A 13,862-nucleotide genomic window follows, 5' to 3' on the forward strand; every position below is an offset into this window, starting at 1 on the left:
ACCAATGTTTTATACAACTGTAACATAACGTGCCAATTTTTATACTCAATGAAGGCAAGCATGTCATATAGAAAATATAGAACATTACAGCACAGTACAGGCCCTTCGGCCCTCAATGTTGCGTTGAGCTATGTCCAAACCCAAGATCAGTCTATCCCACTCCCTTTTATTCTGGTGTGCTCCATGTGCCTATCCAATAACCTAAAGTGTCCGACTCCACTATCACAGAAGGCAGTGCATTCCACACCCCAACCACTCTCTGAGTGAAGAATCTACCTCGGACATCCCTCCTATATCTCCCACCATCAACCTTCTAGTTATGCCCCCCTTGTAACAGCTACATCCACCCGAGTCTCTGCGTGTCCACTCTATCGATCCCCCACATCATCTTATAAACCTCTACTAAGTCGCCTCTCATCCTCCTCCACTCGATATTTCCATCCTATTTCCGTGCTGCTGAATCTGATCCTCCAGAGGGCCTGAACCCGGGGTAGAGGCACCCATTTTACTTTGTCAACAGGAGGTTCCAGGTTTGAAGAAAGTGCTTGCTCAGGTCTCCAACAAAACCCACCACTAACATCCACCAAACGTAACCCTCCTCACAAGGAGGGATTGAGGAATCTGACACATTGGTGGAAGTGAAATCCAGGACATGGGCCTCAGTGTTTTGCACCTTGTGTTAACCCTCCTCCTCCCTCCCATTTCTTGGCCCTGTCCCTCCAAACCTTCCCCGTGGAGTGACGCCCAGAACCAAACTCAATATCCAAAACGGAATCTAACCGCAGCTACAACAGAATATGCACCTTTCTGGATTCGAACCTCCCTGAGCTCGAGATTAATCCCATCAGTCGAGTTTCCTCCCACAGTCCAAAAGACGTGCTAAATTCTCCCTCAGCACCGGAGGATTTTCACAGTAACTTCATTGCAGTGTTGACGTTAGCCTACCTGTGACACTAATAAATAAACTATTAAACTCTCGATGGTTACCTACCTGCTCGCTTTTAGTCTGAACAATGAACCCCGACATCTCTCTGCACCTCCACAATCCCTGCCTTCTAGTTAGAAAATAATTTGGACTGGTGCCCACCTAATTTGCCCAAGGTTCATCGTGAAACAGAAGAAAGTAAGAATATATGTCGCGCCGTTGATGGCAATGGGAGTTTTTTTTCACACGTTATGGAGTTTGAAGCACTTCTCACTACTTGCTTTCACCAGTAAATCCAGTCTAACCTATCAGATACACAGAAAGCGTATGATTGCATTGTCCACGGCATCTTCCCCTCATCTTTCAGCCGTTCTCCTTTATGTTCTTGGTCTCCGGTCCTTCGGTCAGTAGCTGAATTTCGACGTGACTTGTCCATCCTGAACGCAACATCTTTGCTCTGAAGTAAGTAAACACACACAATGATCAGACCAACCCCAGTTCACATTGACAATCCAGTCCAAACATGAGTAAGTGTAGCTCGTGTGTCTGCTTCATCACCCATCAACTGAACTCTTAAGACAACAAGTCAGGAGGGGCCTCGGTCCGCCTTGTTGGCCAACGAGGGGCATACACGCGGTGGGTCGTGCGAGGGCTGCTCTTGAATGTTGCCTCAAGAGTTGCCTAGTGCTTCACGTCAAAGAACAAAGAACAACACAGCACGGGGAACAGGCCCAACGAGCTCGCACCGCCATCTTAACAATGTGCTTTTCCTCTTTCACCCTTGTCTACGCCTATGGCACCCACATTAGAAACCAGATTGAGGGGAGAATAATTTAGGGACAATTTGTTACACCAATCAGCCTAAGAGCACATCTTTGGGGTGTGGGAGGAAACCGGAGCACCCAGAGAAAACCCACGCAAGCACGGGGAGAATGTGCAAACTCCCACAGACACCGGCCCAAATCCATGTGTCTGCACAGCAAACAGTGATAGTCACTGAGCTGTCGTGTTGCCCAGCATCTGGTCCAGTTTAAGCGCACACTAACGACGTGAAGCATTAGGCTATTCTCGAAACATCCAAGAGCAGCCCTCGTACGACCCAGCGACTGAAGAAGGCGGCTCACCCCCCACCTTCCCCAGGGCAACTAGGGATGGGCAATAAATGCTGTGATGTGGAGATGCTGGCATTGGACTGGGATAAACACAGTAAGGAGTCTCACAACACCAGGTTAGAGTCCAACAGGTTTGTTTGGTAGTAAACACGCTCCAAAAGCTAGTGGTGTTTACAACCAAATAAACCTGTTGGACTTTAACCTGGTGTTGTGAGACTTTTACAATAGATGTTGGCCAGCCAGCGACGCCCATGTCCCACGAATGAATTTAAAAAAACCTCATCACTTTCCCACCGCATCTCCAAGTCACTCAATTCCCTTCTTTTTCATAGAGAATCCAACCATTCATCGAACCCTACAGTGCAGAAAGAGGCCCTTCGGCCCATCGAGTCTGCACCAAACACAACCCCACCCAGGCCCTACCCCCATATCCCTACATATTATACCCACTAATCCCTCTAACCTATGCATCCCTGGACACTAAGGGGCAATTTCTTAGCATGGCCAATCAACCTAACCCACACATCTTTGGACTGTGGGAGGCACCCGGAGGAAACCCTTGCAGACACGAGGAGAATGTGCAAACTCCATACACAGACAGCGACCCGAGCCAGGAATCGAACCCATGACTCTGGAGCTGTGAAGCAGCAGTGCTGACTCACTGTGCTACCGTTCTTGCCCTTATTCAAGGCAGAGATCAGACCTATCTCAGCACGTACGGCCCTCTGGTGTGGAGGATTCCACTAATTCACAAGTCCTCTCAGTGGAGAAACGTCTCACCTTCAGCCTGAGGTGGCTAACCCTTCATGTGAGATAACGGCTGGAATTTTACCAGGGGAATCGGAGGGGGCGGACAACAGAGAGGCTCATCCACCTTGGGCGGGATTTTATGGTTTCGGAACAAGTGAGACCAAGGGACGTCTGTGAAGGAATCCGTGTAAAGAAACACAGACAGGATGAACAGTTATAAAGGGTTATATTTTCCCGAAAGAATTTAAAGGATTCGTTTTTGTTAGTGGGTAAAGAGTTAACGATACTTAGATTGTAAATGACCAGTGCGGTTTTGTATCTTTTACAGCAATATGTGTCAACTGATCAGGAAAGATACCAAAACACCAGCACCAGTCTCAAACGACAGGAAGACAATGTGGGAACTGATAAGGAGACCACACCAGGCTACAAATTGTGACAATCCCCATCTTAAGAAGCAGGTTTATGGAAGTAAATATTTTGTAAGCGTGGCTTCCTTAGAATCGAACCATTGCTTGTCAAGAAGGGTCTGTTTTCTCAGGGGAAACGAACAGGAGCCAAAATCCAACCCAGAACACAAAGGATTGCGATCTAATCACAGAATGTGTCTAAGGAATCAATGATGTAGCTCAAAGCACGGAGTGAGATGTCCCGGTGAGGTGTCAGGTTCAGACCGAGAACTGGCCTGGGTCCCCCCCAGATTTCCATCCAGAGCCTCCCACACTTTGCTGTTTTAAATCAGGGGGTCATGTTCTGGGGGGGGCGTTATGTTCTGGGGGGGGGTTATGTTCTGGGGGGGGTTATGTTCTGGGGGGGGGGGTTACGTTCTGGGGGGGGGTTACGTTCTGGGGGGGAGTCATGTTCTGGGGGGGTATGTTCGGGCGGGGGGGGTATGTTCGGGCGGGGGGGGTATGTTCGGGCGGGGGGGGTATGTTCGGGCGGGGGGGGTATGTTCGGGCGGGGGGGGTTCTGTTCGGGGGGGGGGTTCTGTTCGGGGGGGGGTTATTGAGGGGCCTGAGGATGACGGTACGCTGAACCCACAGAGACCGGGCTGCCTTTTTTTTGAAAAACTATATTAAAAACCCCCCCCCCTCCCCCAGTCATCAGGCCCCTGCCCACATGAAGCAAACCCCCACTATGGATGCCTACAAGCCACCTACTGCCCCCATCACCCCTCTCCACCCACCCCCCCATCCCCTCCGCCCCCACCACCCCTCTCCACCCACCCCCCCCTCTCCACCCACCCCCCCCATCCCCTACGCCCCCAACCCCCATCCCCCATTCCCTCCACCCACACCCCCCCATTTCCCCCACCCACAACCCCCATCCCCACAACCCCCATCCCCTCCGCCCACACTCCCCTCCCACCCCCATTCCCTCCACCCACACTCCCCTCCCACCCCCATCCCCTCCACCCACACTCCCCTCCCACCCCCATTCCCTCCACCCACACCCCCTCCCACCCCCATCCCCTTCACCCACACTACCCTCTGCCACCTCACCCACCCCTTTGGCCCCACTGTCCTGCCATGTCTGTGACCCTGGTCTCTGAGCCCTCGGCACACTCAGCAAGGCCTCCGCTTTTGGAGTGATTCCCACGGGCGTGACGTCATTCCAGCAAGTGGGAACATATCTTTCTGGGGAGATACGGCGTTAAGCTGGGGTTTTGAATATTTAAATATATTTGACTGAATGGTAGTCAGGGTCAGGATGACATCACCAGCGAGGAGTGGGGAAGATCTCATCCTGAGATCTCCCAGGCTCCAATCCCGTTGTGGGATTCTCCTCAGAGTTTCCAGCCATTATGGGATTTGAGTTGGTGTTGAACAGGATCAAAAATCACCCCCATCTTTAAATATGGAGCAACAAAGAGAGTCTTAACTAGCTTCAGGAGGTCATTAATTCACTCAGGGGCTAAGATAAATATTTCATATTTTCACTTAAAATATTTACACAGTAACAATTGAAAGGTAAACCTGGACTCTCTGCCAGAAATAAAATCATAGAAACCTTACAGTGCAGTAGGAGGCCATTCAGCCCATCAAGTCTGTACAATCCCACCCAGGCCCTATCCCCATAACCCCATGCATTTACCCTGCTAATCCCCCTGACACTAAGGGGCAATTTATCACGGCCAATCTACCTAGCTCATTTTTGGACTGTGGGAGGAAACCAGAGCACCCGGAGGAAACCCACGCAGACACGGGGAGAATGTGCAAACTATACAGACAGTGACCCAAACCAGGAATCGAACCTGGGACCCTGGTGCTGTGAGGCAGTAGTGCTAACCACCGTGCCGCCCTAGATAGTTTTATCTTTCCTCTCAAACCAATTTAACATTGCGATTGACGGTTGACACCACATTCGATTCTTTAATAAACTTTTATACATTTTTGAATTTATTATCATCTCACATACTCTCCCCTATGACTAACTCAAGAACCTGACTCTGTAAGATGAGGAAATACCTTATCAAGGAGTTTTTACCCGGACTGTAATAATGTACAGGAAATTATAATCTGGTTTTAAAGCTATCTGTACGATGGCCATAGTAACAGCTACTTTTTTTCCATTGGAGAGGGGTACATCAGCTCTTCAGACCCGTCGGTGTAACATTGGGTCAAGAGTTTCTCTGGCTGAAGTTGAGGGGATCGTCTGCGAGACACAAGTAATCCGGCCCAGATTTCTCTACACTTCAATGAGAACAACTCTCATTCCTCTAATCTCCAGGGATTATGGCTCAGATCTGAGCCTCGCCCAACACCGAGATCCTTTGGTATCTCGAATGGTCCATGGGTTTGTGACTGGACCGATACATCCCCCCACACGATCGAATAGGAAAGGCCCAGCCTATAGATTCACTCTCCTCCATAGGTCAATCCAAACAGCCCGGGAGTCAGTCTAGTAAACCTTTGCTGCACTCCCTCAATGGCAAGTACGTGGATGGCATGGTAGCACAGAGGTTAGCACTGCTGCTTCACAGCTCCAGGGACCTGGGTTCGATTCCCGGCTCGGGTCACTGTCTGTGTGGAGTTTGCACATTCTCCTCGTGTCTGCGTGGTTTCCTCCGGGTGCTCCGGTTTCCTCCCACAGTCCAAAGATGTGCGGGTTAGGTTGATTGGCCATGCTAAGAAATTGCCCCTTAGTGTCCAGGGATGTGTAGGTTAGAGGGATTAGTGGGTATAATATGTAGGGATATGGGGGTAGGGCCTGGGTGGGATTGTGGGTGGTGCAGACTCGATGGGCCAAAGGGCCTCTTTCTGCACTGTAGGGTTCCATGTTCTATATCCCTCCTTAGAACATGGAACATTCCAGCGCAGTACAGGCCCTTCGGCCCTTGATGTTGCGCCGACCAGTGGAACCAATCTAATGACCCTCTAACCTAAACTATTCCAATGTTATCCATATGCCTATCCACTGACCATTTGAACACCCTTAAAGTTGGCGAGTCCACAACTGCTGCAGGCAGGGCATTCCACACCCTTACTACCCTCTGAGTAAAGAACCTACCTCTGACATCCGTCCTATAATTACCACCCCTCAATTTAAAGCTATGTCCCCTCGTGTTAGCCATCACCATCTCTCTGTCCACCCTATCCAATCCTCTGATCCTTGGGTAAGGACACCAAAAACTGTTCACAGAATACTACAGTGCAGAAGAGGCCCTTCAGCCCATTGAGTCTGTACCGATGCATGAAAACCTGCCCATCTAATCCCACTTGGCCCAGTGCCCTGAATGTTATGATGTGCCAAGTTCTCACCCAGATACTTTTTAAAGAATGTGAGGCATTCCCCCTCCACCACCCTCCCAGGCAGCGCATTCCAGACCCTCACCACCCTCTGGGTAAAAAAGTATTTCCTCAAATCCCCTCCAAGCCTCCCACCCTAGTCCCAGGTGTGATTTCATCCCTGTCCAATACAACTGCAGCGAAATATTCTTACTCCAAGCTCCCTGCAGGAAAGGGGAAACACTCCATTGCCTCGCAAAATGTTTTCTCTACTTTTTGGAATCGTGTCCAACTGACAGGCCCATCTATTACCGAGCAGAGCTGCTCTCCCCCCTCATCATACGTCTCACAGAGTTAAATGTAATTCATTTTTGACAGAAGGAAAGTTTGGTAACATTTGTTAAAGGACACACGAAGAGATAGAAGCAGTATGATATTTTTGCCGGTTTCTGGTTATAACAGGAGCAGAAGGATCTTGGGGTCCGGGTCCATAGGACTCTTAAGTCGGCCTCGCAGGTGGAGGATGTGGTCAAGAAGGCGTATGGTGCACTGGCCTTCATTAATCGAGGGATTGAGTTTAGGAGTCGGGAGGTAATGCTGCAACTTTATAAGACCCTTGTCAGGCCCCACTTGGAGTACTGTGCGCAGTTCTGGTCGCCTCACTACAGGAAGGATGTGGAAGTTATTGAGAGGGTGCAGAGGAGATTTACAAGGATGTTGCCTGGATTGGGAGGCATGCCTTATGAAGATAGGTTGAGGGAGCTGGGACTCTTCTCCCTGGAGAGACGAAGGTTGAGAGGCGACCTGATAGAGGTTTATAAAATGTTGAGAGGAATAGATAGGGTGGATTCTCGGAGGCTATTTCCCAGGGCTGAAATGGTCGCTACGAGAGGACACAGGTTTAAGGTGCTGGGGAGCAGGTACAGAGGAGATGTCAGGAGTAAGTTTTTCACTCAGGGGGTGGTGAGTGAGTGGAATCAGCTGCTGTCGGTGGTGGTAGAGGCGAACTCGCTGGGGTCTTTTAAAAGACTTCTGGATGAGTACATGGGATTTAATGGGATTGAGGGTTACAGATAGGCCTGGTAGGTAGGGATATGATCGGCGCAACTTGTGGGCCGAAGGGCCTGTTTGTGCTGTAGTGTTCGATGTTGACTGCTGGTACACAGACTTCATATCTTGGCTCCCACTGACACTGAGGGTGTGACCGTAGCTGCTTTTCAATCTCCAATATTACGCCATTACTGCTGCCGCCCCAGACACCATCCCATCACCGCCCATTCCTACCCCCGTAACACCATAAGACACAGGAGCCAGAGCCATTCGGCCCATCGAGTCTGTTCTACCATTCAATGAGATCATGATAACGAAATAGTCAACTTCACTTTCCCACCTTATCCCCATAACTCTCGATTCCCTGACTGGTTAAAAATCTGTCTACCTCAGCCTTGAACAACCCAGTCCCGACAGCCCTGTGCGGTAAAGAATTCCACAGATTCACTATCCCTCTGAGTGAAGAAATTCCTCCTCGTCTCTGTCTTAAATGGGTGACCCCCTCACTCTGAGACTCTGCCCTCTGGTCCCAGATGCTCAGTTCTCTGCCCTATCAATCCCCCCTGAGAATCCGTCACAATAAGGTGGCTTCTCCTTCTACTAAACTCCTGTGAGTCCAGGCCCAGACTACTCAACCTCTCCTCATAAGAAAACCCCTCCATACCTGGGATCCACCTAGTGAACCTTCTCTGGATGGCTGCCAATGTCACACGTACCTTTCCTTAGATATGGGGACCAAAACTGTTTACAATATTCCAAGAGTGGTCTAACTAGTGCCTTGTATAGTTTTAGCACGATATTTCTATTTTTATTCTCTGTTTCTCTGGCCGTTGCCACCCCAGGAACTATCCCATCTCTGCTCACTGGTGCCCCAGTTCCTGCTCTTCCTTCTTTTTTAGCACAGGGTCAAGTTGTCAGAGTAAAAATAGCATTTACAACACCTGATTACAGGGATTAGGCCAATTCCTGGGATGCAGTGGTACAGTGGGTTAGCACTGCTGCTTCACAGCTCCAGGGTCCCAGGTTCGATTCCCGGCTCGGGTCACTGTCTGTGTGGAGTCTGCACATTCTCCCCGTGTCTGCGTGGGTTTCCTCCAGGTGCTCCGGTTTCCTCCCACAGTCCAAAGATGTGTGGGTTAGGTTGATTGACCATGCTAAGAAATTGCCCCTTAGTGTCCAGGGATGTGTAGGTTAGAGGGATTAGTGGATATAATATGTAGGGATATGGGGGTAGGGCCTGGGTGGGATTGTGTTCGGTGCAGACTCGATGGGCCGAAGGGCCTCTTTCTGCACTGTAGGGTTCTATGATCTATGAGTTCGCCTCCACCACCACCGACGGCAGCCGATTCCACTCACTCACCACCCTCTGAGTGAAAAACTTACCCCTGACATCTCCTCTGTACCTGCTCCCCAGCACCTTAAACCTGTGTCCTCTCGTAGCAACCATTTCAGCCCTGGGAAATAGCCTCTGAGAATCCACCCTATCTATTCCTCTCAACATTTTATAAACCTCTATCAGGTCACCTCTCAATCTTCGTCTCTCCAGGGAGAAGAGACCGAGCTCCCTCAACCTATCAGTGCAGGTTAGGTGGATTGGCCAAGTTCCGTAGTGCCAGGGGGACTAGCTCGGGTAAATACATCGAGTTGTGGGGATAGGACTTGGGTGGGATGGTGGTCGGTGCAGACTCGATGGGCCGAATGGCCTTCTCCTGCACTGTAGTGTTCTATGATGGGGTTGTTTTATGAGGAAAGGTTGAGCAGGTTGGGCCAACACCGGATATTAGAGGAAGGAGAGGTGAAGATATTGAAACACAATAGATTTGGAGGAGGGTGGACACTGAATGTTTGCCCTTGGAAGAAATCTAGAACTAGGGGCACAATTCCAGAGTAAGAAGATGAGGAAGGAATCTCTTTTGTCAGCAGGTCGTTAATCTCTGTAATTCTCACCCCAGAAGGAAGTGGAGGCTGGGATATTGTATATATCCGAGGCTGAGTTCGACAGATAGAAGCATAGAGGAGCAGGAAGAGGCCATTTGGCCCTTCGAGCCTGCTCCACCATTCACCACAATCATGTCTAATCATCCAACTCAATAGCCTAATCCTGCTTTCTCCCCATAACCTTTGATCCCGTTCGCTCCAAGTGCTATATCCAGTTGCGTCTTGAATATATTCAATGTTTTGGCATCAACTACTTCCCGTGGGAATGAATTCCACAGACTCACCGGGTGAAGAAATGTCTCCTCACCTCCGTCCTAAATGGTCTATCCCGAATCCTCAGACTGTGACTCCTGGGTCTGGACTCCCCCCACCATCGGGAACATCCCCCCTACATCTACCCTCTCCAGTCCTGTTAGAATTTTATAAATCTCTATGAGATCCTTCCCTCATTCATCTGAACTCCAGCAAAAACAATCCTAACCCAGTCAATCTCTCCTCGTACATCAGTCCCGCCATCCCTGGAATCAGCCTGGTAAACATAGAACATAGAACATAGAACATTACAGCGCAGAACAGGCCCTTCGGCCCATGATGTTGCGCCGACCAGTTACAAAAACAATGACCCACTAGCCTATACCAATCCCTTTTCGTCCATAAACCTATCCAGAGATCTCTTAAACGCCCCCAAACTAGACGCATTTACAACTGCAGCAGGCAGGGCATTCCAATCCCTCACCACCCGCTGGGTAAAGAACCTACCCCTGACATCCGTCCTGTAGCTACCCCTCCTTAATTTAAAGCCATGCCCCCTCGTGCTAGCTTTCTCCATCCGAGGAAAAAGGCTATCACTATCCACCCTATCTAAACCTCTAATCATCTTATATGTTTCAATAAGATCCCCTCTTAGCCGCCTTCTTTCCAACGAAAACAACCCTAGATCCCTCAGTCTCTCCTCATAGGACCTCCCCACCATACCAGGCAACATCCTAGTAAACCTCCTCTGCACCCTCTCCAACGCCTCCACATCCTTCTTGTAATGCGGGGACCAGAACTGCACACAATACTCCAAGTGCGGCCGCACTAGAGTAGTGTACAGTTGCAACATTACACTGCGACTCCTAAATTCAATCCCCCTACCAATAAACGCCAAGACACCGTACGCCTTCTTAACAACCTTATCTACTTGATTCCCAACTTTCAGGGATCTATGTACACACACACCTAGATCCCTCTGTTCATCCACACTATTCAAAGTCCTCCCGTTAGCCCTATACTCAACACATCTGTTGCTCCTACCAAAGTGAATTACCTCACACTTCTCCGCATTAAATTCCATCCGCCACCTCTCGGCCTAGCTCTGCAACCTATCTAAGTCTCCCTGCAGACTATGACACCCTTCCTCACAATCTACCACACCTCCAATTTTGGTGTCATCAGCAAATTTACTAAACCTTCACTCTCTCGAGAGCAAGAACATCCTTCCCCAGAAAACGAGACCAAAACTGCTCACAATACTCTAGGTGTGGCCTCACCAAGGCCCCTGTATAACTGTAACAACACATCCCTGCTCCTGTACTCGAAACTTCTCGCAATGAAGGCCAACATACCATTTACCTTCTTTACCGCCTGCTGTACCTGCACGCTTACCTTCAGTGACTGGTGCACAAGGACACCCAGATCCCTCTGCACACTCCCCTCTCCCAATTTACATCCATTTGGGTAATAATCTGCCTTCTTGTTTTTGCTTCCAAAGTGAATAATCTCACATTTATCCAAATTATACTGCAACTGCCATTGATTAACCCACTCACCCAACCTGTCCAGATCATACTGAAGGATCTCTACATCCTCGTCACAGTTCACCCTCCCACCCAACTCGGTATCATCTGTAAACTTTCAGATTTTGTTCCCTCATCCAAATCATTAATATATATTGTGAATAGCTGGGGTCCCAGCACCGATCCCTGTGGCACCCCACTAGTTACTGCCGGCCAATTTGAAAAGCACCCATTAATTCCTACTCTTTGTTTCCTCGCTGCTTATAGTGCCATTCGGCCCATCGAGTCTGCACCGACCACAATCCTATCCAGCCTCTATTCCCCACATGTTTACCCTACTCGTCCCCCTGACACAATTTAGCACGGCCAATCAAGCTAACCCACTGCCCAGCAAATCAGCCCGAAAATCCTGGTATTTCATTAAACATTTCTCTCCAAGGAGAATTTACACCAATCCTTCCAGATAGGGCATGGATTGGGAGAATATGACATTGACCTGGTAAACATGGAAGTGATGGAGATCTTAAATCTTTCATAATGTAATCAAGGATCATCCTGCTTGGGTCAGTTCATAATATTCGTACAGCCTCTTTAAATATCTTCTAATATTGCTAAACTCATAGAACACAGAACACTACAGCACAAACAGGCCCTTCGGCCCACAAGGTGCACCGATCATATCCCTACCTACCAGGCCTATCTATAACCCTCAATCCCATTAAATCCCATGTACTCATCCAGAAGTCTCTTAAAAGACCCCAGCGAGTTCGCCTCCACCACCGACGGCAGCCGATTCCACTCACTCACCGCCCTCTGAGTGAAAAACTTACCCCTGACATCTCCTCTGTACCTGCTCCCCAGCACCTTAAACCTGTGTCCTCTCGTAGCGACCATTTCAGCCCTGGGAAATAGCCTCCGAGAATCCACCCTATCTATTCCTCTCAACATCTTATAAACCTCTATCAGGTCGCCTCTCAACCTTCGTCTCTCTAAGGAGAAAAGATCGAGCTCCCTCAACCTATCTTCATAAGGCATGCCTCCCAATCCAGGCAACATCCTTGTAAATCTCCTCTGCACCCTCTCAATAGCTTCCACATCCTTCCTGTAGTGAGGCGACCAGAACTGCGCACAGTACTCCAAGTGGGGTCTGACAAGGGTCTTATAAAGTTGCCGCATTACCTCCCGACTCCTAAACTCAATCCCTCGATTGATGAAGGCCAGTACACCATACGCCTTCTTGACCACATCCTCCACCTGCGAGGCTGATTTAAGAGTCCTATGGACCCGGACCCCAAGATCCTTCTGCTCTTCAACACTGCTTAGACTCCTACCCTTGATATTGTACTCCTGCATCCCATTGGTGGATAATGATCAGGAAGAGAAAATCTGGAAGATTATTTCCCTTTAACCCAAGATCCTAAGATTGATTGTAGCCTAACCGATATCAAACTGGCTGAAATTAGTTAACTTTATTTATTAATTACAATTGGCTTACATTAACACTGCAATGAAGTTACTGTGAAAATCCCTTAGTCGCAACACTCCGACGCCTGTTTAGATACACTGAGGGAGAATTTAGCATGCCCAATCCAGCTAACCAGCACATCTATATTGCTGCAACTATACAGGACCTTGGTGAGACCACATTTGGAATATTGTGTGCAGTTCTGGTCACCTCACTATAAGGAGGATTTGGAAGCATTGGAGAGAGTGCAGAGGAGATTTACCAGGGTGCTGCCTGGTTTGGAGGGTAGGTCTTATGAGGAAAGGTTGAGGGAGCTGGGGCTTTTCTCTTTGGAGCAGAGGAGGATGAGAGGCGACTTAATAGAGGTTTATAAGATGATGAGAGGGATAGATAGAGTGGATGTGCAGAGACTATTTCCTCGGGTGGATGTAGCTGTTACCAGGGGGCATAACTATAAGGTTCATGGTGGGAGATATAGGAGGGATGTCCGAGGTAGATTCTTCACTCAGAGTGGTTGGGGTGTGGAATGCACTGCCTGCTGTGATAGTGGAGTCGGAGACTTTAGGAACTTTCAAGCAGTTATTGGATAGGCACATGGAGCACACCAGAATGATAGGGAGTGGGATAGACTGATCTTGGGTTTGGACATAGCTCGACACAACATCGAGGGCCGAAGGGCCTGTACTGTGCTGTACTACCTTTTGAACGATGGGAGGAAACTGGAGCACCCGGAGGAAACCCACTCAGACATGGGGAGAATGTGCAGTCTCCGCACAGACAGTTGGAAGTTGTACCCAGGTCCCTGGCGCTGTGAGGCAGCGGTGCTAACCCACTGTGCCAGCCAACTAACTCGGAGATCCAGTTTTCTGGTTTCCTGTTTTACGTGACTCAGCAACACATCATGTTGTGCATTTACCTACCACGGGAGAGATTTTCAGGCAGATATTTTGCATTGAGCTCATGCCCCAGTGGAGTGTTTAATGGGACTGAGTTTTAAAAGGGGGAGCGGGTGGGCTGTACACTGTTCACTTTCCCCACAAGATACATCGGTCCCAAAGCAAGCGACTTTAAATAAGACTGTTTGCGGCGGTAACAAGCTGGAGGGAAGCTTTCACA

The 13,862-nt window shown here is 49.2% G+C and overlaps 1 protein-coding gene across 1 annotated transcript in view; it reads right to left on the bottom strand.

Annotated features, from left to right (window-relative positions):
* Positions 1–206: 206 nt before the first annotated feature.
* The window catches only part of LOC145361499 (CD276 antigen-like), a 67,344-nt gene continuing 53,688 nt past the window's right edge, over positions 207–13,862 (bottom strand). The window contains exon 6 of the mRNA XM_080217310.1: positions 207–1,382. Within this exon, the coding sequence (XP_080073436.1) occupies positions 1,330–1,382 (53 nt within the window). The 3' untranslated portion in view covers positions 207–1,329. The remainder of the gene's footprint in view (positions 1,383–13,862) is intronic.

Source organism: Carcharhinus amblyrhynchos, chromosome 35 (genome assembly GCF_965287045.1).
Source record: "Carcharhinus amblyrhynchos chromosome 35, sCarAmb.v2.hapA, whole genome shotgun sequence".
In the NCBI taxonomy this organism is placed as follows: Eukaryota; Metazoa; Chordata; class Chondrichthyes; order Carcharhiniformes; family Carcharhinidae; genus Carcharhinus; species Carcharhinus amblyrhynchos.